At 34.6% G+C, this 26,754-nt stretch overlaps 1 protein-coding gene across 2 annotated transcripts; it reads left to right on the top strand.

The window, feature by feature from the left end:
- The first annotated feature begins 672 nt into the window (after positions 1-672).
- LOC123548410 (solute carrier family 35 member C2-like) lies at positions 673-26,754 on the top strand. Of its 2 annotated transcripts, none has more exons than XM_053546464.1 (10): positions 673-794; positions 7,545-7,851; positions 9,122-9,272; positions 10,055-10,118; positions 10,533-10,605; positions 16,192-16,360; positions 17,375-17,458; positions 21,864-22,039; positions 23,366-23,489; positions 24,150-26,754. In XM_053546464.1, exons 2-10 carry the CDS (start codon positions 7,597-7,599, stop codon positions 24,278-24,280), a joined length of 1,227 nt encoding a protein of 408 aa, XP_053402439.1. In that variant the 5' UTR covers positions 673-794; positions 7,545-7,596; the 3' UTR covers positions 24,281-26,754. The 2 variants fall into 2 exon arrangements, with proteins under 2 accessions (XP_053402439.1, XP_053402440.1); XM_053546465.1 differs by lacking the exon at positions 673-794 and adding an exon at positions 7,190-7,277.

Raw genomic sequence — 26,754 nt, 5'->3', positions numbered from 1 at the left:
AAGCCTCGAAAAATCCCACTGTGTAAAAAAGCAAACGGGGAAGGATTTAAACAGTAAATTGATAAGTACCATCAGGAAATGTTAAAGGAGGACAAATATTCCACCCTATCAATTGAAGATCTACATATGGAAAATTTCTCATCCACTCTAAATAACCTATCAGTAGAATTCCATTTAAAATGTTTTCCATTAGGAACCACTTTCCGTGGGTAAATAAAAGTTTAAAGAGGATGATCAGAAGGTGTGATGTGGCCTTCAAAAACATTCGGAAATCAAACAAATCCTCCGAACACCATAATTTACATTTTCACTTGCATTATAGTGTTCACTCGGCGAAAAATATTTCGATCTTACACTGAGACATACACATATTCACTATAGCATCCGTTGTCTTATAGGTTAATCTCTGCAACCACTGACTACTACAAATACTCCATTTTCTCCAGGACTACAGTAGTACGTGTCTAGGTCCCTGTAAAGGGCTAGACAGTATTGGAAGGATGGATAGATTAACAGCTCATCTGGCTTACAGGTGGGTGCCAGATGAGTAAAATCACTGGAAACGACAGTTATGTGTTCAATAATGTATAATGATATGAAATAAGAATATATGGCCAAATTTAGTGATATTCAACCTAAATAAAATTTTAGTGTAACTTGACCTAATATAAAATTTTGTATGAGATTGAAGCGACCTGTCGCTTGCAACTTCGAAAAATGACAAGTGTCAAATTTGGAAAATGACATAATTTTGGCTTTATCTAGTTTACAGAGAATTTATTTTTGAAAGAACAGTAAGGAATCCTGTTTAAGATAATAACTGCTTGAAATGATAAAAAGAAAAACGAATTTGAGATCCCTTTTCTTTGTAAAAATGACATGGTGTCTAAAATAGCTTCATTTTCGGATATGGTGCTATTTGAACACTGTTGTATACCTCATACTAAATTATTACATGTTACCAAACTAGAAATTGTGTCTATAGGACATGGATGCCCACACATAGTGTGCCATTCTCTCACCCCCCCCCCCCCCATCTAACGGTATTCTTGTGGTATGGCATTTATAATTTTATATAGTCAAAATAATTCGACGTTCAGAGAATTTGTTTTATATTTGTGACTGGCAATCTAAACGTCAAAACTTTGAAGAACCAAAATAATGGAGATGAATCACAGTACACTGTCATGTAAAGTTACTGGTTTTATCGTTTGCGCATATTGGCTTGTATACACGGTAAACGTTAATCGTGTACATAGGCTCAAGGGACAGCCTGAAAGCAAAAATAAACAGGTTATCATCTATCCATATACCCAGTAGGTTATGCAAGTCACGTGCTGACCTCCCTTGGATATCACAGGACATTGTCAGGAACATTAGGAAAAGGGATAAACTTTATTCCAAACTTAAAAGGTCACCCTCCAAAGACCCCACTAAAGTCCAAAAGTTTAAAACCCTCAGGTCTAGCATCCAAAAACAGGTCAGAAGTGCTTATTGGTCATACCTCGAATCCGTAACTTTTACAGACAACTCTGGTGAAGGTCAAAAGAAAAATTTCTACTCTTTTATTAAGCACAACAAAACTGAAAACTTTTGTATAGCTCCACTTAGTAGCAATGGTCAGATACATCCAGACCCAGTCACCAATGCCAACATACTCAACAGTCAGTTTGAATCTGTTTTTTCCCATCCACAACCACTCAGCCTTAAGCAACTATCGAAAAGTGCAGCCTCCACTCCTACCCACCCGCCTATGTCTCCAATAAGTATAAGTGTTGAAGGTGTAGACAAACTACTTCTAGGTTTAAACCCTCATAAGGCATCAGGGCCAGATGAAATCTCACCTAGGTTACTTAAAGAACTACATAATGAAATTGCCCCTCTTCTAACAGTCATCTTCCAGCGGTCACTTGAAACTGGCATTATTCCACAGACTGGAAACATGCGGTCATAGCACCAGTTTTCAAAAAAGGTCAGAAATCTAAACCCAGTAATTATAGGCCCATCTCCCTGACTTGTATAGCATCCAAATTATTAGAGCATATACTAGTCTCCAACATAATGTCATACTTCGACAAGAACAACATCCTTAGCCCACAACAACATGGTTTCAGGTCAAAACATAGTTGTGAGACCCAACTCATAGGTTTTACCAAAGAAATAGCAGATAATCTTGAAAAAGGTCAACAAACTGATGTAATTATTATGGATTTTAGTAAAGCCTTCGACAAAGTAGATCATCATAAACTGATTCACAAACTCAAATACCTAGGTATCAATAATAAGGTCACCGCATGGGTTAAGTCATTTCTCAGTAACAGATCTCAGCAAGTCCTTGTTGAGGGTAAAGTCTCTGAAAGGTTACCTGTCCTATCAGGGGTCCCCCAAGGCTCAGTCCTTGGCCCCTGCCTATTTCTCGCCTACATTAATGACTTGCCCAATAGTATCAAAAGTCGAGTCTGTCTCTTTGCTGATGACACCATTGTGTACCTTACCATCAAATCTAAATCCTCCACAGAAAGCTTACAGCAAGACCTCTACTGTTTAGAAAAATGGGAAAAAGAATGGTCAATGGAATTTAATCCCGATAAATGTGAAGTTCTTAGAATATATCGTAAAAGAAATCCTGTTATATATCCTTACACCCTACATAATGTCCAACTTCAGTCCACTGACCATGCAAAATATCTTGGTGTTGCCCTAAATAATAACTTGACCTGGTCAAATCACATAAATAACATAACATCCAAGGCCAGTAATACCCTTCGCTTCATCAAAAGGAATGTAAAGACTACCAACAGACAGGTTAAAGAAATGGCCTACAAAACCTATGTCCGCCCCCAGGTCGAGTACTGTTCCACGGTCTGGCACCCCTGGCAAAAATATCTCACTCATAAAGTAGAAAGGGTACAAAGATCTGCAGCCCGCTATGTTTTTAATGACTACCAGTATACCAGTAGCATCTCAGATATGTTATCAGAACTAAATTGGAAGACTCTAGAACAAAGAAGAAATCATTCCTCCCTGGTTATTTTCTATAAGATAAGAAATGAATTAGTGGCAGTGGACCATCATCATCTCACACAGACACGAAATTTAAATTACTTAATTCCACAGTCCAAAACGTCATACCATGCAAATTCCTTTTTCCCCAGGACTATCAGACTATGGAACAGTTTACCAATATATATCCAGTCCAGTCCCAATTTGCAGACATTTGTCAGCGGGCTGGACTCGCAGTCCCTCTAAATACTATAATCCGCTGATTTTAAACTGTATCGTATACTTTGGGTCTTTTATCTTTTTAATTTTGCACATAACATTTTTACTAAAACACTGTTTCCTGACAGCGCCTGCCAGTCATAATCGCTAGACGATTGTTCGGCAGTAGATAGTTGAAGTTGAAGTTGAAGTAGGCTTAAATCACCAGAAAATTCGTAATTTTGGATATTATTTGATAATTTTTAATAAATCAATGAGGAATTGAATCCCCTTTTGATACATGTAAGTTTTATTTGAATTTATGGCCAATTCATGAAATAATCAGCATTTAAACAGAAAATTTCATCGGAAATTGCTTCAACTATTTTGGTCTTTCGAGTGTTTGATGCGAGTGCGGATATTGCCCATATGAAAAAATTATCTCAATATTTCCTAGGATCGCGTCAAATTAGTTGGACTAGGCATTTATATAGTAAGAAATTCTTTTTTCTTACTATATAAATGCCAAACCATAAGGATACCGTTAGATGGGGCCTGTGCATCCTCTATATGGCAAAAAGTATCAAAGGGCCATAACTGCAGTAAAGATATCAACAGAAAAAATTCCTTCCTTTAAGGGCATCTGCATGCAGATTTCATAGATCTGTGAAAGTTTGAAGCAAACCAGGCTAATAGTGTGGGAGGAGTTGGACACACACTATTTTTCTCTATATTCCATATAGCAAAAACTATAAAAGGGCCATAACTCATTAACTGCAGTAAAAATAGTCACAGATTCACACTCACAGAAAAATCCTTCCTTTATGGTCATCTACGTCAAGTTTTGTTCATCTGTCAAAGTCGAAGCAAATCAGGCTAATAGTGTGGGAGGAATTGGACATTCGGGACGGATGTATGGACTGCAGAAACGCAATATGCCCCAACATAAATGTGTGGGTGCATAATAAAGAAAAAGATACAACCTGCGTTATATAATTAAATAACGAAACAAAATATCTAGATACACAAAAATTGCCATCTTAAATAAGATCTTGAATCCTGTTTTCAAACAAAATGGCATGAAATAATACATCTAAATTAAAAATAATCTAAATTGCCATGTCATAGGGGAGAGAGTTACCAGTCAAAAATTATCATGCTGTCTTAAACATCCAATTATAGGGAGTAGTTGTGTCATCATAGAGACATCGAGAAAATTTTTGATAGGTGACGGTGGTCTAGTGGTAACATGCTTGACTGTCAATCCAGAGGTCTGGGGTTCGACTCCCGGTCCAGGCACTGGAAATTTCTGAGATGCTCTTGAGTGTCTCCCACCTAACTAAGAGGCCTGTACTGGTTCTTCCCAGGAAACACTTCGTGTGTATTGGTGCTATACACTGGGCATGTTAAAGAACCAGACTGTCTATTCGCAAAGAGCTAGGCTAAGTTAGCCGGACAGGTCTGTATCTAAAAAGGATTTCTCTCTATCTGTTCTGGGGGCTTTATCTCACTCTGTCCCTCTAGTCAGATCGCTCTATATCTGTACTAGTAGAGGATGAATTTCAAGCCCTGTGTGGCTGCGTTCACTTTTGAAGTGTTTATCATGAAAAGGGCGCTATATAAATCTGGTATAATAATAATATGAATAATAATAATCTTGTTTCCACAAGACAATAAAAATTATCAGTCTATGAAATAGGTCAAACAGGAATGCTAAATGCATAAGGCTAATCTAAAAGTATTCATGTTCGTATGTTCCTAAATGTTACGTAAAATGATGAGTTAGCCAATGTCATGATTAAGTCATTGGCATATTTGAGCTATGTTCATAGAGCATGTAAACAGATTTCGTTATTCATATAATAAATTTATATGGAAGCTAGACAATTTGTATCATAGTCAACTTGTACCTGATTTGGTCAATATACAGGGAATAGGTGACAACTTGTGCCTTTATAAGTTTATTTATTCCACTTCTTCATTGTATGATTTATGCTTTTAAATGTCATGTACTTTGATAATCATTTGTTATAGAAAACAACAAAAAGCTTTTCTGTCATGAAGGTGAAGATTTTAGGTAAGGCAGCGGCTATGGGTCTGAAAACCAGGTTGACATTTAGACCTGGAGTCTCGAGATTATCTAGCTGTCTAGATGTCTGGCAGTCAATATAAAATAATCCTTTATTGTAAGGTAATTGCGGGAGAACGCTTTAATTAGTTATCATATGTATCTCTCTCTTAATGATTTACAGTAGTTGTTGATTTTCAAAGTTTACAAAAAAAACAAAGCTGCTCTTTATATTTTGATAGCAGATTACGAAGTCCTTATAAGGTACTTTGGTGTCTGAGAAGTTATGTACCTCCATTTGCAAGATAAAGAGTAAGTAAATCAGTTAAACAAGCAGGAGGTAATGTATAGCGAAAATACTACCTACAGGTATTATTGAAACTTTGTTTTGAAGCTCTGGGGTTGAGCTTTTTAAAATTATCCCCCGTGTATCAATGCTTTATGTTGGGCACGTAAAAGAACCAAAAGAACTGCTTTAGTTCATTTGTATCTCAAAAATTCTCCGATTGAAATTATACGACCGCGACTGAAATTTACGAACGCGCAGATTTATTTAACTACACTTGTGCAAAATTTATCTCAATTACTTCGGCGAATTGGATTGTCATTAAAATAACCTGTAAATTTATCTCGCGTTTTTTACATCATAAAAAGGTGGTGCATTAGACGAAGCACGCAGCTAATATTTCGTTTCATTTGCTTTCGTGTAAGAAGGTGGGGCTAAATTTGGCGAATCAGATTGACTGATAATCGTTCTTGCGTGGAGGAACGCTCTAGTGACTCAGCGAAGTTTTAACTTATGCCCCGAGGTGTAAATCGATACTGACACGTTGTGTATTGTCTTCGTGTAGTGTTAAATATCGGATAATCCGTTACTGCGTCATTGAGAAAGATCAGAAGATCAGATCGACGATTATCTTGTAGGCGCCAATGAAATTTGCCAATTGAAGATTTTTAGCGCCAGAATTTACATTTTGTCGCATTTGGCGCCATTGGCGACCGACAGCGGGAACCCTGAGGTTGTACCATGGTCAGTCAGTTGCAACATGGTTGTGAATGACTTTTATTTTTAATACCTTTGGAAGGCAGTTTTATTGCTAGTAATTACATAAATCAAATTAATCTTATTTGCTTAATGATAAATCATTTTCCAAAAAATGTGTTTAACAAATTCCCACTCTAAAATATAGGTTCGGCATTTTAAATGGAGACCATCAAAATGCACATTTGATATTTAAAGGCACTGACCCCCAAATCATTTGACAACATAAAAAGAAATTTTTAGATATCAGAAAATTATTGCTATATTTCTCAAGAAGACTTTGAAACTTTAATTGTTACTAACAGATTATATGTTATGGAAACGCATAAGAATTAGTTGTTTTTAGTAATACTAATTTTTTCATTCAGAATTGTAAAGCTTTTGCAACAGGGTCCTGGTGGTAAACTGCCTGAATTATAAAGCATGTTAAGTATGCATCCCTCCATGGTGTATTGGTCATGAACGCAGGAAAGTTTTTATTCGCAGCACAGGCTTGGTTTTTTCTTGGTTTGGTATTTTTAAGAAACAAAAGAAAGATCATTTTTAGCCGAAATCTGGAGGTCAATGTCTTTATTGCAAAATATTGTGAAATCATTATTATTTGTAGGGGATGAATTTTCATGGATTTTTTGGTTGGGTCAATGTACTAAATGAAATCCTAACAAACACGCAAAACTTGCAGTTAAAGTAGCATAAAACTATTTGAAATACACAATTCATGTACCCACAAACAGCCATTTTTTTTTTTGCCTTTTAGTCAAAAGTAAATAGTATTTAGCATAATTAAATATAATAGTCAAAAGTAAATAGTATTTAGCATAATTAAATATGTCAACTTATTTAACATTGATTTATAAAAGCTTTTTGATATTTCATAGAGAATATGCCCATTTAGAGCTTAACTAGGTAAAATAACCAACCAGAAACTCACCTATCCCTACATTACACCAGGTCACATAATACCTGGTAAGTGAATTCATTAAGATCATTTTGTTTAGTCAAATTATAGAGGTTGCTAATTGTTACTTACAGTTTAAATAAGTTATTGCTCATTTATAAATCAAACTTAAGACTGACTTAAGATATTGCATTCACTTCTCCATGCTGTTGTAACTACAATTTCATAAGGTCATTAAATGATCTGTTACCTTTACTTAAACTTTGTTTAAAATCCAGAAAATTTATAAATACATAATTTCCATTAACCCGGAGTGAACAAAATTATATTTTCAGGAATCATGTAACAACTTGCCAATAAAGGAATTTCAAGCCTTTCTCAGTCAGTATGGGGATGAAGGATAGATCACCAAATGACCACCATGGCCTTCACTTGCCACATGGTCTACACTTGCCGGATGGATTACATGTTGACCAGAAACTAAAAGAACTAAAAAGTGCTGTGAAACCTAAAGCAGAAACTGTGAAGAAATCACTCATCTCTGTATCATTCCTTACACTTGCTGTGAAAACATGTGCTCTTGTGATTTTCTACTACATTTTCTCAATTGGACTGACCTTTTACAACCAAAGGTTCATAAAGGTGATCATTTGAGCCGCGCCATGAGAAAACCAACATAGTGCGTTTGCGACCAGCATGGATCCAGACCAGCCTGCGCATCCTTGCAGTCTGGTCAGGAATCATGCTGTTCTCTAACAGTTTCTCTAATTGCAATAGGCTTTGAAAGCGAACAGTATGGATCCTGACCAGACTGCGTGGATGCGCAGGCTGGTCTGGATCCATGCTGGTCGCAAACGCACTGTGTTGGTTTTCTCATGGCGCGATAGTTCAATTTTGCATTCTGCATATAAGTTTAAAAATCATATGTCTTATTTGCTAAATGTGTTATTGTTATACTTGTAGTAACTTTAAATCAACTATCGCTCAAATTTGTGAGAGAATTAGCAAATGCTCAAGTTATTTGGGGTGTTGAGCAATCTACACATATAAAACCATTGGTAAGTGGCTGGGAAGTACACGAATAGCTGGGGTGCGTGGGCTGTCCACACTTGAGAGATTGGTGTTTCTCTGTATATACTTAATTTATAGAGTTCAAGTAAACAAAGTTCTGTTGACGTAATGATTTGCAACGATACTGGATAGTTTTGTAAACCCTTACCCTGCTAAATTTCTATAATGAACTTGTCCATCAGAATAAATTCTTTCAGTTTAGACTGTACCATTAACTGTTAAACGGGGTGCTTACCAAAAATATACTGATTGAATGGTGAACAGTGCAGATCATGATCAGACTGCACAGATGTTCAGGCTGATCATGATTTACACTGGTCACAAAGGCAGAATAAATCGTGTTCAGCATGATAAAGGTTAAAATCTTTATCTTACTTTCCTCTCAAACAGCTAGACAAGAGTCTTGTAAGACTTACCAGAAAATGAGTATTGGTACATTGTTACATTTTTTAGAATTAGAAAGCAATGTTTGGCTGTTAAATATTCAGACTTGGTCCATTTTCAGGCTAGTTTATAAAATAGAATGAAATGATACTGATGAATAGAAAAAAAATACGTACTGTAAATGCACATATTTTTGTGTGGTCAATATTCACGAATTTGAAATTTTGAGTAAGTTCGTGGGGTTTAATATTCGCTAACTTGTGAAAATGGTATCCTGCTTGAATTAGAATTATACTAATTAATGGTGCATTATTTCTGTGAGGATTAACTTTCACTAGATGCAGGGCCTCGTGAATATAGCGAAAATTAAACCCTCGCGAAAATTTCTGCTTTTACAGTATATATTATATTCCATGGTGAATGAATTTATGCAGTATTTTACATTTATTTATTTCAGCATTTCAATTACCCGTTGTCTTTGACAATGGCTCATCTTGTAACAAAGTTTATGCTTGCTGCACTGATTCGAGTATTAGTGGAGTGGAAGACAGGTGAACCAAGGGTTACATTGCCTTGGGGAATGTTCTGCAAGCGAATAGCACCAGCAGGTATGTGCCCAAATACCAATAGTTGCCTATAGATTTGTTCATTATAGCATTTTCTGCCAGGTTGTGAGATTGTGACAAGGCAATTGTTATACAGCAGTTTTGGCAGAAGGCAATAATTTAATATGAGCCGTGCCATGAGAAAACCAACATAGTGGGTTTGCGACCAGCATGGATCCAGACCAGCCTGCGCATCCGCGCAGTCTGGTCAGGATCCATGCTGTTCGCTAATAGTTTCTCCAATTCCAATAGGCTTTAAAAGCGAACAGCATGGAGCCTGACCAGACTGCGCGAATGCGCAGGCTGGTCTGGATCCATGCTGGTCGCAAAGCCACTATGTTGGTTTTCCCATGGCACGGCTCATATGTTATATGTCATCCAAATCTGATTCATATGGAGAAGTTGTCAGTTACATACAAATAAGTCTGTTTTTGGTACAGAATTCATGGAATTTTATGTTGATTGACTGACTGCTATTACATGCTTGGAATACTGACAAGTCAAAGTCTATTAACAGCATTTAAAGCAAAGAAAATAATTATAAACAGAAGCATAATCCATATTAAACTAACAAATTAATTTTGCTTCGAACAGCCTTTTCAGGTACTGTGAAATCATTAGTTTTCTTGCGGGAATAGTTTTCATGGGTTTTGTGCTTGTGCCAATAATACAAATTTTAAATCCCAACAAACAGAAAATTTGCATTTAAATATACTGTTGCACTGTTCTGTATACAAATGTATTCTTCTTAAATATGAAAAATGTTCTGTCTTTGTTTTATACAGGAATTACAAGTGCAGTAGACATAGGCCTATCTAACTGGAGTTTTGAATTCATCACTGTTTCATTGTGAGTATAGGGAAACATGTTCTAATGTTAGAAAAATTACACCCACTTATCTTTAACATCCCATGAAAAATTTCCCTCCTCTTCCCAAGGGTAATAATTTAAGTACTTACATAAATAGGGGCCTCCGTGGCCATGTGGTTATGGTCACTTCAGATCAATTGCCCCTCACCGGTGTGGTTTCGGGCCTCACTCGGGGCGTTGAATTCATCATGTGAGGAACCCATCCAGCAGGCTTATGGAAGGTTGTGGTTCTACCCAGGTGCCCGCCCGTGATGAAATAATGGACTGAGGTGCACTTGGGGTCTTCCTCCACCATCACAGCTGGAAAGTTGCCATATGATGTATAATTGTGTCAGTGTGAAGTTAAACCCAACAAAATCAAAACTTACCTGAATACTTTCATTTATTTTTCAGGTACACAATGTCAAAGTCTACAGCTGTGATATTTATTTTATTTTTTGCTCTTGTGCTTCGGCTAGAAAAATGGGTAAGTTTACATATTGTTCAGACCATTACTTGAAAAATGCACTTGTGGTATATTTTTAACAGAGTTTTCTAAAACTTTTAGAACCAAACAACTTACATAACTGCATCATCTTTCTTTAGGAAGTAAACATTATTTTCCTGTGTGTTTTTTCTATGCTGTTCAACACAGTCTCTTGTTTATTTTCACGTCTTAGACTACATACTTTTCAACTCGTATGACTTCTTATTTTTAAGATGGTCAGTGTTTACATACCTTTCCACACACACATTATGTATTTATATATTTCAGAGATTGTCACTTGTGTTCGTGTTGTTATTTGTAACCACAAGATTGTTCATGTTTACATATCATATCACACATAAATAACGTGGTATATTTATATCTTTCAGAGATGATCGCTTGTTAGCTCGAAGTTTTTGATAAAGTCAAATATCTCTGTTATTATCAAAGCTATTGACTTGAAAGAGATGAAAATGCAATTACTTGGTTCTGGTCATATCTCACAAATCGCTCACAGCAAGTTCATGTGTCTGGAAAATATTCCAGTGCTCAAGATATACTGTCTGGTGTGCCACAAGGCTCAGTTTTAGGACCTCTTCTTTTCATTGTTTACATAAATGATATGCCTTTACACTTATCAAATTCAACATCAGATATATTTGCAGATGATACCACTTTATCATCTTACGGAAATACTATCATCTCAGTTAGTAACAATCTTCAATCTGATCTTGATTCTGTACAAAACTGGTGTGGACGAAATTCAATGATTACAAATGCTGAAAAAACTAAAGCAATGTTCATTTCACCTTCAAACCACACATATAATACTATCAAAGACTCAAATATTTCTCTCAAAGATAAAACTATACAAACTTCAACCACAGAAAAACTCCTGGAGTTCATATTGATCATACCCTTAACTGGAAAATGCATGTTCAAATGACACTGAATAAATGCAACTCCTTATTATATTTGCTTATGAGAATTAAACAATTTTTAAATCTCCATACTAGAAAAATGTTCTTCAATGCATACATTCTTCCTCATCTAGATTACTGTTGCACTATTTGGGGAAACTGTAACACTGAGCTTTTGAATGACATGTACAAATTCCAAAAACGTGCAGCTCGTGTTATTTTAGATAAAGACATTGACACACCAACAGACGATTTATTTATTCAACTTAACTGGATGAAATTTCAAGATAGAGTTAATTATAAAAAAGCCATATTAGTATACAAATCTCTTAACAACCTTCTCCCTAGTTACATGAAGCAACTATTTACGTATACTGAAAATAGGTCATTGAGATCATATGATCAAAGACTACTTTTAGTTCCAAAACCTCGACTTGAATTCTATAGAAAATCACTGGCATACTCTGGTGCAAAATTATGGAACTCACTTCCTTATCATATAAGAACATCAACAAACCTGAACACATTCAAAAGCAATTATTTAAAATGGTGGTTCTCTAGTGGGCAACAACATCTATCAACCGCATGAGAACTATGATATTTTTTGGTATCAGAGTACTTACTTAAAACTATAAATAATTAACAAATAATTGTATATTGTTTGTTTCATTACTTTTGCTTTCAGTGTAACTTTACATAAAACCATGTTGTTTATTCTATTACCTTCCTTATGTAAATTTCATGTAATCCTCTTATATATGCTATTTTGCATTATAATCCCTTCATGACTTTGTTTACTTTAATTTGTTAATTTGTGTTTACTGTATATATGTACATTTGAGGCTCACAGGGAAGACTGGGTACACCCAACTGTGTTGCCTCGTTAAATAAAGACTTTATTATTATTATTATTATTATTAAACTTAAAGTAGTTATTTACTATCAAAGTCTACACCAGGAGAAACAATCTGCTTAACTCTGTTTGAATTTTGACAGAGTTATGCCCATTTAGAATTTTTTGGTTAAAGTTTTTGATAAAGTCAAATATCTCTGTTACTATCAAAGTTTTTGACTTGAAACTTAAATTAGTTATTAACTATCAAAGTCTACATCAGGAGAAACAATCCCCATAACTCTTGATTTGAAATTTGACACAGTTATGCCGCTATTTAACTTACAATTTTTTGGTTAAAGTTTTTGATAGTCAAATATCTCTGTTACTATCAAAGCTTTTGACTTGAAACTTATAATAGTTACCTGGTATTTACTATCAAAGTCTACACCAGGAGAAACAATCCCCATAACTCTGATTAAATTTTGACAAAGTTATGCGCCTTTTTAACTTAGAATTTTTTGGTTATAAAGTTTATACTGGCAAAGCTCAATTTAGAGTCAAGCACTGTGAAAAGTCGAGCTTGCTGTCTTACGGACAGCTCTTGTTTTAGTCGTGTTATTTATTGCCACAGAATTGTTTATGTTTACATTCCATTCCATAGAGATGAATGCTTATGTTGGTTGTTTATTTATAGCCAAATGATTGTTCATTTTTACATGCTATTCCACACATATGTGCATATATTTATATGTTGTATTTCAGACAGTCGCTTGTGTTGGTATAGTTATTTATAGCCTTAAGATTGTGTATGTTTGCATACCGTGCCATACATATATGTGTAGGTTACTAACCAAGTAGGAGGTGTTCATGAATTGAAAATACCCGCGCTCGTGCGAATCGTAACACCTCGGTGTTACCGCACGACCGCGGATATATTCAATTCGTGAACACCGATCTAAGAGGTAAGTAACTGACTTACACAACGTCATTCTAATTTGTTAGTTTTTATTAATTTATTTATTTATAAGTCTTTCTTTCTCCTAGTCAGACAAAAATGATTGTGGGAGTTACTTTTAACTTCAGCAGGTTAATTGAAATACGTAAAATGATGTAAAAAAAGTGTATGAAAGTTCTGCTAATTCGCCAATGTAAGTGCATTTTTGTTAGCCGATTATTTGTTGGGAGTTTTTCATGATCAACTTAGTTTCGGGCTCTGCATTTACGGTTTCGATGTGGTCGTGGTCGTCGTCATCATCATCATCATCATCAAACAATAATAATTAAAATGATTACTTCTTCTTCTACTCCTCCCTGTTAAGTACTGAGCTGTGAATATATCTTGTAGATGAAAACTGAATATATCTTGTAGATGAAAACATAACGATCATAATTCAAAGGTCAAAATATACAATATTTAAAAAAATAAGTATGCAGGTATTGTCTATTGTCCGAAAGTACTGACCTGGCACTCATTAATCTCCGCCAGTATTTTTCGGGGTTTCCATTATTTTTAGAAATATTTGTATCCTAAAATAACCAATATAAATAACCAATGGCACGGTGGCAGAGTGGTAGCTGTCTGACTGCCACGCACGTTACCACGAGTTCAAAATCACCTCAGACCATTTTTTGAAATTCAATGTAATGCTGTTATCAATGTTTCTTTTACTCTTACAATATCTGCGTAACATATTTTACGAAATTTGATTCATTTCTTCTGTATATCTAGTATTCATTTTCAGGAAAAGTTTGGTGAGAAATAGTTTATCCTTTTATCTAACTAAGCTACTTTTAAATACGTTTTATTCAACATTTTCCATAACGCTTATAGAATATAAGTTTTGATCAGATAAGTATGGCAATATTTCTACCGATAAAATTTGGAGGAAAATGGTCCGTACGCAGAAGTTGAAACAAAAATACAGTTTAGCAGCTAAACGTTTGTCCGCACAGCTATTTGCACATGTGACATTGTGAAAATTATAAAAAAATATATACACAATATTTATATCGCTATTTAACTTCAGACACCGAGAATTAATATACGGAAAATATTCGGAATATTCTTGAGTGTCAGGTCAATACCTACGGACAATAAGATGGTATTAAATAAACAATAGTTTGAACTCATCTAACATTCTTTTCACGTGCTCAGGTATGGTATGATACCCGTGCACGAGCGCAGGTATGGTATAAATCTGTGCACGTGCGCAGGTATGGTATGTAGGTATTCATTTTGGTTATTAACCTGCAGAGAACTATAGAACAGTTGTGTAAGTTAAAAACTCTTACTTTAATGAAAAGACTAAAGTTGGAAAAGTTGTCAGTATGTTCGCATCACAATTTTCGGTACAAGAATTTTATGTCATCAAGCATAAATGCAAAAAGCTATAAAATACATATTAAAGCTGAAAACCTCTGTAATTGAGCTAAGCGCTATTTTTTATTTCCATATATTACTTTTCTAAAATCACATCTAAATTAACCACATGTCAGCAAAATGTGTCATTTTTGTGCACATGCCTTTACACATTAAAGAAGTCCGGACTATATGGTATGCGAGAAGGGTCTTGAGCACTTACGTGGAGCGCATTTACACGGACTTTGCTGCTCACATAAATATACATATAACTTTACCATAAATATAAATATAAAAAAATATAAACTCCTTAAGAGCTACAACGGCCACTAGACTGTTTCAAGATAATGTCCCAGAACAATTAATAATGGCCCAAACAGGACACCGTAGTACTGCCGTTTATGGTTACAAAAGGCCAAATGATGAACAAACAGGAGGTTTCAAAATGTTTACAATCTGAGCGCATCGATTCCTCGGTCTCTGCTTCAGGTACATTCTACATTTTTGGCAATGTCAAAGGTATTTAACATTACAAATTCAGAAATCCATTTTCACAGGAGTTCTGATTAAAAAAAAACTGCAAGCATTGTGAAATATGTCACGTAAGTCACGTAAAGTGGAACTTTTGTTTTTCCTCTCACAGCATAGCAACAACATTTGCAGATTTTATTCGACTGTTTTATGTCCGTTTAAAGGAGGGTCACAGATTTACAATAATTAAAAGGTGTGATTATGAATAATTCAAGCGGATTGGCCTCTTATGAAACTATAAAATATGAATTCACGATCACTGCTTGAATTTATCTATATAGATTCACATTGACCTGTGACATTTGACATTTCAGGGCCGTAGAAACAGCCCCACATCCTCCAAATAATTTGACCGATTATGGTAATTATCTTAGCATTTTTTTGACAGCGAGTCAATTTTAGCTGAATTTTATAATGTATGTCCCCCCGCCCCCTCCCATCTGAAAATGGTTTCTATGGTTCTGCATTTTCGGAAGAGTGTTTTTAAATAATATAAGTTTTTCAAACAATGTAAAAGCGTCAACTTTGCCTTTTTATTTGACCGACATCAAAATAATTCATCTTATAAATAAACGTTTTTTTCTTTTTTCTGAAGAGGTCAGATCTCACAGGTCAGTGTTGTCCTATAGTTGGTAAAATGTTAAAGTTAAATTTTGGTTGACTGAACATGAATAAAACTTGATTTCGCATTCAATGGTGTTTTCCTGTATCATAACTCTAGCTAGGGTACGAATGCACGTGCACAGGTTAGTAACCAAATATGAAATACCTCTGCACGTGCACAGGTTAGTAACCAAATATGAAATACCTCTGCACGTGCGCAGGTTAGTAACCAAATATGAAATACCTCTGCACGTGCAAACTCGGGTATTTCAAGTGGGTTATTACCCTGGGCCAAACAAAGAAGCAGTTGTGTAAATATATATATTTATATATTTCAGAGATGGTCACTTGTGTTGGTTGTGTTATTTATAGCCACAGGATTGTTCATGTTTACATACCATTCCACACAGTTTAATGCAGAGGGTTTCACAATGGTCATGGTAGCCTCTGTACTGTCAGGTCTCCGGTGGACTCTGGCCCAGATTGTAACACAGAAAAATGAAATTGGTATGCTTTTATGAGATAAGTTTTAGGTTGTAAATATTTTTTTGCTGAAAGGTCAAGGTCACAGTTGAAGCGTTACACTTGTGCCCAGTCTGTAACTGACTTGTGTCAATTCATTTTGAAGTCTTGAAAATCTTTCAACAAATGTTCACCAGAAGGTTGCACTGTGATGCTTGACATTAGTTAGCATAATTGTTTTCTTCATTATTAAAAAGCTGATATTACGTGACTGTTTGATCCACCTTTTAATACCATTCATATCATTCTTCAATCGAAAAAACTCGAAGGATGGTAATACGATTTTTTTAAATTTTCAAAATGTCTTGATTAGTTTTTAACTATCATCAATAAATGATTTTTACAGGGTGTTTTCCATTGTAAATTTTAGCCATTTTCAACACCAAAAAGTTCTAAAATTTCAGTTTGGACTGTTATTATTGGTGGATTCTTATATAACTTATCTTGATACCAATGTAAGAGAAACATTTGCATGCTAAAATTGTGTACAATTTGAAAAAGATCCAATTCATGGGATGAAATTTAAACAGATTAAGAAAACTGACCATAAAATTGATATTATAAAACATTAAAGATATCTTAATGATTTAAAAGATCCTACTACTACCCTCAGAAACCTTTAAAATGATGCATAACTCATATGTAGATGTTGCAAACGAAGCTGATATTTATGAAAATCTCTGTCACAGCTTCTGTGTATCAAAGAGTAGGCTGATATGCTGAAAGATTATTATAGTGAGTATGTTAAGAAATGAGCCACACCATGAGAAAACCAACAGTGCATTTGCGACCAGCATGGATCCAGACCAGCCTACAAATCCATGCAGTCTGGTCAGGATCCATCCTGTTCACTAACAGATTCTCTAATTGCAATAGGCTTTGAAAGCAAACAGAATGGATCCTGACCAGACTGCAGATGCGCAGGCTGGTCTGGATCCATGCTGGTCGCAAATGCACTATGTTGGTTTTCTCATGGTGCGGCTCAAATATTTCTTCCAGGTTTACACAATCCACTTGATATGATGTACCATATACAGCCTTGGATGATTGTAGGTCTATTACCTCTGTCAGCAGCATTTGAAGGTACCCCATTATTGACTTAGTTAAGATAGTGGAGCGGTATTGACAATCGGGGAAATTAAGTATTCTGTGTGTGGGATCGCTACATTCTCTCGCTTTTACAGAAAGTAATATGCATGTTGAGCTATATTCACGGCTAAAGAATGCTGAATTGCCTAACTAGAATACAAAATCACTTGAAAATTGCTGAATGACATTACTGGTCCACTAGAGTAACTTAAGGTTATTTGATTTGTATCAAGAAATGTGCACGAGTGGGGCGGTGGAAATGCTGCATTACTTTAGGAGCGCAGTATTATTCTTTGAAAGAAGGAGTGCATATTTCTAGATGCAAATCTAATACTGTAAACCTAGAAATGTTCGCGGATACTATGTTTCGCATTTTTCTAAACGTGGACATTTTCACAAAAAGAAATATTCGCGAAACCATATTCATCCCGAATCCCGCGAAAATGAAGTCGCAAGTGAACATATTTAGTATACTAGGGTAAGTGTCACGGCATAGTTGCATTGATAGTATTCTCGAAAACGTTCAGTTTTTTGTACCCTTTAATTATAAATGTACCCTAATCATTTTCATCCATATCAGCGGTTATTATTATACCAGATTTATATAGCGCCCTTTTCATGATAAACACGTTCAAAGGCGCTTTACAAATAGGAAACGTAGCCAAAAATCATCCTCTAATAGTACAGACACAGAGCAATCTAACCAGAGGTACAGCGTGAGATAAACCCCCCAGAACAGATAGAGAGAAATTCTTTTTAGATACGGACTTTTTCACACACCCGATTATTGACAGTCAGTAAATTGCTGTTGTTACACTGTCATTTGTTTGCCATTTAAAGGCTATAAAGCAGTATCATTTGTTAGGCGATTAAACCACTCTTAGCAGAAATAGACACAATATTTTACTTACAAATAATATATCGCATTGGCTGCCGACTACAAATTACATATGTCGTTCGACAGATGTTTCTGTTTTTATCCCCTGTTTGCCTGATGGATCAATATTGAAAAGGCTGTTACATCTACAGAAATAACTTGTCAATAAATTGAGTTAATGTGGACTTGTGCACTCATTTTATACAGTTATGGTACTGGAATAGTGATCTATTTAAGCTGAAGCTAGAATCTTTCGCGTTTTTGTTAGATCAGAGTTTTTCGCGGCTATTTAATTTCACAGAAATATACTATCCGCGAAAGGCGCTAATTTAAAAAGCGCGAAAACATTTCTAGGTTTACAGTAATCGTTTTATTACATATGCATCTACACTTAAAATACATACCATATAATTGATATATTAAAATTTGTTTTTGATCCTGAGTAAAATTTGAAATATTATCTTTTAAACGCTGTGACACAAATGAAATTGTTGCACACCTGATATGAAATTTGAATGTCAGTATGGAAAATTATGGAAGTTTTAAGTTCTTTGTAATTTTATGGAGTTTATCACATATTTGACGTTGCGGGAATGTAATAAAGCCATTACTTTAAATTGATAATACACTGGTGTAATAAAGCTATGACGTTGACGTCCTTTATAGTATAGGAGACGTTGGTCAAATTGACTTGTTTATTTAGTAAAAGAAAGTAAAATTTTTGATGTTTCAACAGGAAAAGCTTATGTGTGGTAAAAAGAATATTACCTTTGTGACTTTCCGCATTGAATTTATTAAACTCGTTGAATAAAATTGATAGAATACTCGGCAGAGCCTCGCATTTTATTATTTTATTCAACTCGTTTAATAAATTCAGTATGAAAAGACACTCATGTAATATCCTCTATTTATGAATGAGTAGGTTATAACTTAACTTATTTTGATCCCTCAGAGTTAGGGTATTTGCCACTGATTTGAGAAATATATTTAACTGTTGGATAATACAGTAAGCATCTGCTACCTAAAAAGTCATATGTTCATGTATCTAAATACAACAAAATTAAAAAAGGTGTTCTTTGCTGATGTTGCATATTAGTATGTATATTTACTAATTACATACAGTTAAAATTTATAGAGAGACCATGTCTAGTTAGAAACCATATTTATTAAGAGGCCACTTCAGTTCCATTTTGTGTTGTTAAAGAACAAATTATGTTGTATTAAAGACCATTTGTATTAAGAGATAACATTTTGTCCATCCCTTAGGTGGTCCCTTAATACAAGTTGTACTGTATATATATTCCAGTATATAATAAATAAGTTCAAGCAGTTTGATTGGTCTAGCATATATATTCACAGTGTGAATTTCACACCTTGATGTTTATCAGTTTTGTATTCATATGCTTATTTCAGCATTGGATTTGGGCACTTATTGTGAAAACACAGTATATACTTAATATATAGAGGATAATTGTTGGTTTCGGTGTAATATCACCTTATAATTTCACCGAGTGGGCACCAAAAGTGATATTTTCACGAGTGGCGCAGCCACGAGTGAAAATAACAACTTTTGGTGTTCACGAGTGAAATTACCGTGATATTACATCGATACCAACAATTTTTCTGTTTATTTTATGTCTAAAACTCTACTTTTGTTGTGTTTATTTCAATAAAATGTCGAAATTTGCGGGAAATTTTATCAGGAAGCATCGCAAAGATGACGTCATTTTAACGACGTCATCCTCATATTGTTTCCGGCTTTCAGTACGCTCGGTAAACTTTTTGACGTTAATCCGGGTATCAGATTTGATAATTTTCACTGAGTGGCCAGTGAGTTTATCAGGATATAATTCACCGTTATATTTCGATAAACCACCGAAAAACATAAAATAAAACTTTTTTATTTCTCATTGAAACTTATAAATGTGAGCATAGATCATTATGTATATGATGAGCAAGACTTTGATTTAAAATTGATAAAAGTTTTCAAAATTTGGGCACTGAGGCCAACTTGAAAACATTAAAAATTTGTGCTTAATGAATGAATTTAATAGTTCATGCAAAATAAATAAAATGTGATCGGGGAATCAATTTATTAAGCTAGCAATTCATATTTAGTTCACTTGTCATAATCTGTTATCTATTTTGCATTTGCTCCAAAAGATTTATATTTACTTTCCATTTGTTAACAAGGTTTTTTTTAGAATAGTCTGAGCTGTTCTAATCACCCAGGAATCGGGCATCGGCATCACACTTTGGTTTAAATTTTGTTTGCATGCAAGTAAGTACAGCTATCATTTAAAGACATAAAGCTTTGAAACTATTTAGCTCGACTTTTCGAAGAAAATGTAGAGCTATTGCACTCGCCCCGGCGTCGGCGTTGGCGTCGCCGTTGGTTAAAGTTTTTGATAAAGTCAAATATCTCTGTTACTATCAAAGCTATTGACTTGAAACTTGAAACAGATATTTACTATCAAAGTCTACACCAGGAGAAACAATCCCCATAACTCTGATTGAATTTTGACAGAATTATGCCCCTTTTTAACTTAGAATTTTTGGTTAAAGTTTTTGATAAAGTCAAATATCTCTGTTACTGTCAAAGCTATTGACTTACAACTTAAAATACTCATTTACAATCAAAATCTACACCAGAAAAAGCAATCCCCTTAACTCTGATTGAATTTTGACAGAATTATGCCCCTTTTTAACTTAGAATTTTTTGTTAAAATTTTTGATAAAGTCAAATATCTCTGCTACTATCAAGACTTTTGACTTGAAACTTAAAATACTTATTTACCATCAAAATCTACACCAGAAAAAGCAATCCCCTTAACTCTGATTGAATTTTGACAGAATTATGCCCCTTTTTAGCTTAGAATTTTTGTTAAATTTTTTGATAAAGTCAAATATCTCAGTTACTATTAAAGCTTTTGACTTGAAACTCAAAATAGTTATTTACTATCAAAGTCTACACCAGGAGACACAATTCCCATATCTCTGGTTTGAATTTTGACAGAATTATGCCCCTTTTTAACTTAGAATTTTTTGTTAAAATTTTTGATAAAGTCAAGTATCTCTGTTAATATTAAGGATTTTGACTTGAAACTCAGAATAGTTATTTTCTATCAAAGTCTACACCAGGAGACACAATTCCCATAACACTGTTTGAATTTTGACAGAATTATGTCTCTTTTTAACTTAACATTTTTTTTACTGGCAAAGCTCTAATTCAGAGTCAAGCACTGAGAAAAGTTGAGCGTGCTGTCTTATGGACAGCTCTTGTTTCTTTATTCTTTTCAATTACCAACCTCACTGGGTCAAGTTCCATAACTCTGACATGTACTTTGGCCAAAATATGCCCCCTTTTGGACTTCCAGGTTACCTCGGTACCGCTCGGTATTTTATTCCACACTGTCCCGTGGATAGGGAAAAACCCGTCTTAGGCAGGCATGTAAGATCCTTATATTGTATAAACTTGTGTTAAACTGAATTATTTATTAGTTACATGTTTGATTTTTTCAGGGGTCTCATTAGCAACCACAGACAATTTTTTCCGCTTCACTGAATACAGTGTATTATTCCGCAATCTGGGATTGGTGCTTTTTGGAGCCTGTTTGGCCTTCATGTTGGAGTTCAGTGAATTTTTGTTGTTGTCTCAGACCTCTAGCCTGACTTTATCTATATCAGGAATATTTAAGGTAACATGTCTGATTGCTTGAAGTTATGGTCTTAGGGCCACTTTCTAACTTGTAGCTGTTAAAAAAAATGCAAGTACCCTTGCTGATGTTATTTGAAGCTCTGGAAGGCAGTTGGGTAGGACTGACATTCTACAAGGCAGCTAGGTAGCTTCCCTGCTTGAAGGAAGTGTACATCTTAAGTGGGTTTCATTGCAACAGCAGTGAGGGTCAAGTGATTCAAACTTTAACCATTTAGTCATGGAGACAGTATTATGGTAAGATGTTGTGATAGGGGAGCTGGTTAGTTTAATAGACAAAATTGCTTATATTTGATGACATACATGTTGGACAAGACAAGTTAGCTCAGTAGGGAGACCAACATTATGTATTTATAGAATTAAGTTTGGAGACCAGTCTCAAAGTCCAGACTCTTAATGGCAGAATCTGAGCCCAGTGTTCAGATTGACCAATGGCAAGGCTGCATTCTTAGATTGGTCGTCAAAATCAGTGTTGTAAGCAAAGAGTCAGAAGACTGCCATTCTGAAAGTTGTAAATTCGGTCAATGGGTTAGGCATATGTTTCCTGTTGGTGAGGCAAGTGTTGCCTATGGATGAGGCATATGTTGCCTGTGGGTGAGGCATATGTTGCCTGTGGATGAGGCATATGTTGCCTGTGGGTGAGGCATATGTTGCCTATGGATAAGGCATATGTTACCTATGGATAAGGCATATGTTGCCTATGGATGAGGCATATGCTGCCTGTGGGTGAGGCATATGTTGCATATGTTACCTGTTTTGTTTTTGTTTGATTTGGGTTTAACGTCGTTTTTCAACAGTATTTCAGTCATATAACGGCGGGCAGTAAACCTAACCAGTGTTCCTGGATTATGTACCAGTACAAACCTGTTCTCCGCATGTAACTGCCAACTTCCCCACATGAATCAGAGGTGGAGGACTAATGATTTCAGACACAATATTGTTTATCAAATAGTCATGGAGAACATACGCCCCGCCCGAGGATCGAACTCGCGACCCCATGATCTGTAGACCAACGCTCTACCTGCTGAGCTAAGCGGGCGGGTTATATGTTGCCTGTGGATGAGGCATATGTTTCCTGTAGGGCTAAAAAGTATATTAACATTACTGATTATCTCTTTTTGTGCTAAATGCATTTGCAGTACTTAAAAGAGTTAACTGTCACTTGCCTCTAAGAATAAATTTCTGATTGTAATGGTATTTTTCAGGAGTTGGGTGTTCTGTATTTTGCACATATACTTAATAAATTATGGAGTTTTAAATGTTACTTTTTGGCTGACACATTTTTATACTAAATAAATTTCCATTGCAGGAGTTATGCACCCTTTATCTAGCTCATATATTCAATCATGACAAGATGAATATAGTGAATGGTATAGGACTGGTGGTATGTCTTGGAGGAATAGTTCTGCATGTTATACTCAAAGCTGTTCACAGTAAGTTCTTTCTGATCTAAACAGCCACAGATAAGAATATGATGTGTATGGTATAAGTCAGTAGTTTTGTACAAGTAGTTTTGTACTTTCCCAATTGCCCATGCAGAACACATTCAGTAATACATGTGGTAATGCCCTAAATGAAAAAAAATTAAGTGTGTATTAGTTTATTCAAATATCAGTTGTAACTGATAGCCAATGTGGATGACTCCTCCATGAGGTTATATTGTGGGAGTAATTTTACTGGGAGGGATAGCACATGATACAGAAGAAACTCCATCCCCAGAAGCTTCTCTGCTTCTTTAGCATGACAGGAGTAAAGGAGTTTCATCAAGATTTTAGTAATTCGTAGCTGGAGCAGAAGATCAGTCCCACAACATCTGGTTTAAAATTTGTAGTTGTGCAACATTACCACTGGACCTGTTTGTCCACTATTGAAACAAATAGTTTAATACATTTATTTATATCTTCAAAAGTTTATAGTACAGTATAAAATAGAACAATTTGAAAATAAAAAAAATGAATCACAAGTTGATAACTGTCATTAACTTTGGTATAAAATAAAAACTTAATTAAACTACAATTCTTTCCTTCAAAAGGTTATTTGATATGCAGGTTTGCTTCAAGGAGATACATTGTGTATATTTTATTTGCTTGTAGCTAGACAAGATTCACTTGGCAAGGGGGTAAAGCACATAGAAGAAATGGAGATGTTGACAGAGGATGGCTCTGCAAATATAAGTGACGACAATGATGACGAGGAAATATTTAATGTTAGGAACAATAGATAGCAGAAGAATGGACAGTATTTATTTTTGTAGGTTGGATGATAGTCATGATCAGTTTATTTACTGGTAATATTTTCAAGCTTCTTGTAGTCGGGAAGATTTATGGAAGTAGATCTTTACCTCCAGCTAGAGGCAAATTCTTACCAGTGGTTCTTACATACGGGAACAAGATTTTAATTTGGGTTCTGATGGAAAATGATGATAACTTTTTTTAAAAATTCTTTGAGTTATGACAGTTTTCCATTCAGGCTTAGTAAATAAATGTAAAGTGGAGGAGAAACAGCGGCAAATCTGTTGTGTTTTGTTGTAGAATGTTTGTACAGTTTTGTTTAAATTTTCTGTAAATTTGGTTAAGATGATTGAACCTTTATGTGACAAAAATGCTTTCCTAGTCATGTAATCTAACAAAATGTTTTTTTTCTGCTCAACCCCAAGCATGTAGGTTTGAGCTCTACTGCAGTCATCATGACCACATCTTCTGTGACACCAGAATTGGTTTGTCCAGGAAAAGAACTCAATAGTGATTTATATATGCTTCAAACTTGCATTACAATTGAGCTAAAATAAATAAATAAAAACTAACAAGATCTTATTTTCTTAAAATTAATACTTTGATACTTCCTGACATACACAAAAAGTTTGTGATAATTCAGGAATTTTTATATGAACTATACTTCTTGATATGGCATTAGTCCGAGTGAAAGTTTACTACTTACAAACATGTATGTTAAATGAACATATAACTGACCTGTTACTGTAATGTTACCAGTTCCTTTAGTATTTGGTTTATGCATACTTAATAGGTCTTAAATTGTTACCTCACCTTATAAATTAGAACTTAAAAAACAAATAAGATCTTCACTAAATTTTGTGCATATATTTTGTGTTTTCACAGCAACATTTATATCAGTTACTAGTTAACATGATTGTATTTGTCCTTGCTTAAACAAAGTAGTTTTGTAAAAAATATCAGATGTGGTAATCTTTCAACTAGAGGAGGACATACCTCGTTTTGATAAATATTTTGTGATACTTAATGATATCTTATTAGTACATTACATAAATTACTCTCAAACCTGCATATAGCACCCATTGGAAAATAAGAAATATTGTTCTTGTTGACAGTTGGTCTTTCAGCATAGTTTAAGTTACACTATTTATGGTTAAATTGGAAGATTATATAGGGGTCTTCATACACAAGTTATATCGCAGAAGCCTTCATTCAGATGTGGTATTTAACCTATGTTTGACCTTACAGCTTAATTCCTTATATTTTGCATCAAATTCTTGTGTTTCTAATAATAACTAGTTTCTACAGATATGTATTTCACAGAGGAGACAAGGTAAAAGTTTTTTATTGAAAAATTTCTGCTTCAGTCTCTCTGAATTACATTGGTTTTTTTGCCTTAAAGTTGCTAAACATCAGACTTTGGACTTTTCCAAAAATCTATAGGTATTCCTCCTTAATATTATCCAGGTCTTAACGTAACCTTTGTTCAGTAGATAAACTAACCATAGAAGTTTGCTGCATTTTAATGTACATAATTTTGAATAGCAAAAATAGGGTTTAGGAGTGCTATGTAAATATACTTATTTAAGTTTAGTTTAAAATAAATGATAAAAAATCAACACATGTTGTACCCATTCAAATATAAAATCTTGTCCTCAGTACTGAATAATTTATTCATTATCTGCAACTTCATTTACTCATAAAGATTCAGCCACCCAATAGTCAAGTAAATTGTGTTTAAGGTTGATCACTAAGTAAAAATTTCATGTATTGTAGTCTTAAGACTTGTAATGAATTAAAGCCAGTATGTCTCCACAATTATGTCAAAATTTATTTTTAAAAACAGAACTAAATGTGTATATAATATTGAAAACCGATGTAAATTATGTATTTTCTATTTCATAAGTAATCAATGTTGAATCACAGTGTATATAGTTGAAATTGATATTAAGTCTTACTGTAAAGTAAATAAAAATCCAATTGAAGTAAATCATGACCATATGACAAACTAATTTAAAGATTGAACTGTTCATCACATTTTTTGCAGGCTACTTTAAGCTGTTTTTTTTCTCTTCTGAAAGTACAGGCACTAACACTGCTGTCTAGTGTCAATGAGTGTCACATCTGTTTGAAGCAACAGACTGGAATCATTAATATTAGTGACAGGTTGATTTTCATGGATTTCGTGGTTGGGTCAATCCACAAAAGTTCAATCTCAAGGAACCCACAAATTTTCAGCTAACGCAGCTTTAAAATATGAAATCCACAAATTCATTTCCCCAAGAAATAACCATTTTCGCAGAGATCAAGAAAGTTAATACCAAAAAAAAAAAAAAAATCATTTTACAGTATTATTCAACAATTACAAATTATTATTTTTAGTTCATAAAATGTACATTGTATGACAGTTCTGTATTTTTAGGCAGGATAATGTTGATACCAGGCCAGATTATTTTCAGCATTATAT

This window comes from Mercenaria mercenaria, chromosome 6 (assembly GCF_021730395.1).
Source record: "Mercenaria mercenaria strain notata chromosome 6, MADL_Memer_1, whole genome shotgun sequence".
Taxonomy (NCBI): domain Eukaryota; kingdom Metazoa; phylum Mollusca; class Bivalvia; order Venerida; family Veneridae; genus Mercenaria; species Mercenaria mercenaria.
This window is presented reverse-complemented; position numbering and strand designations above follow the sequence as displayed.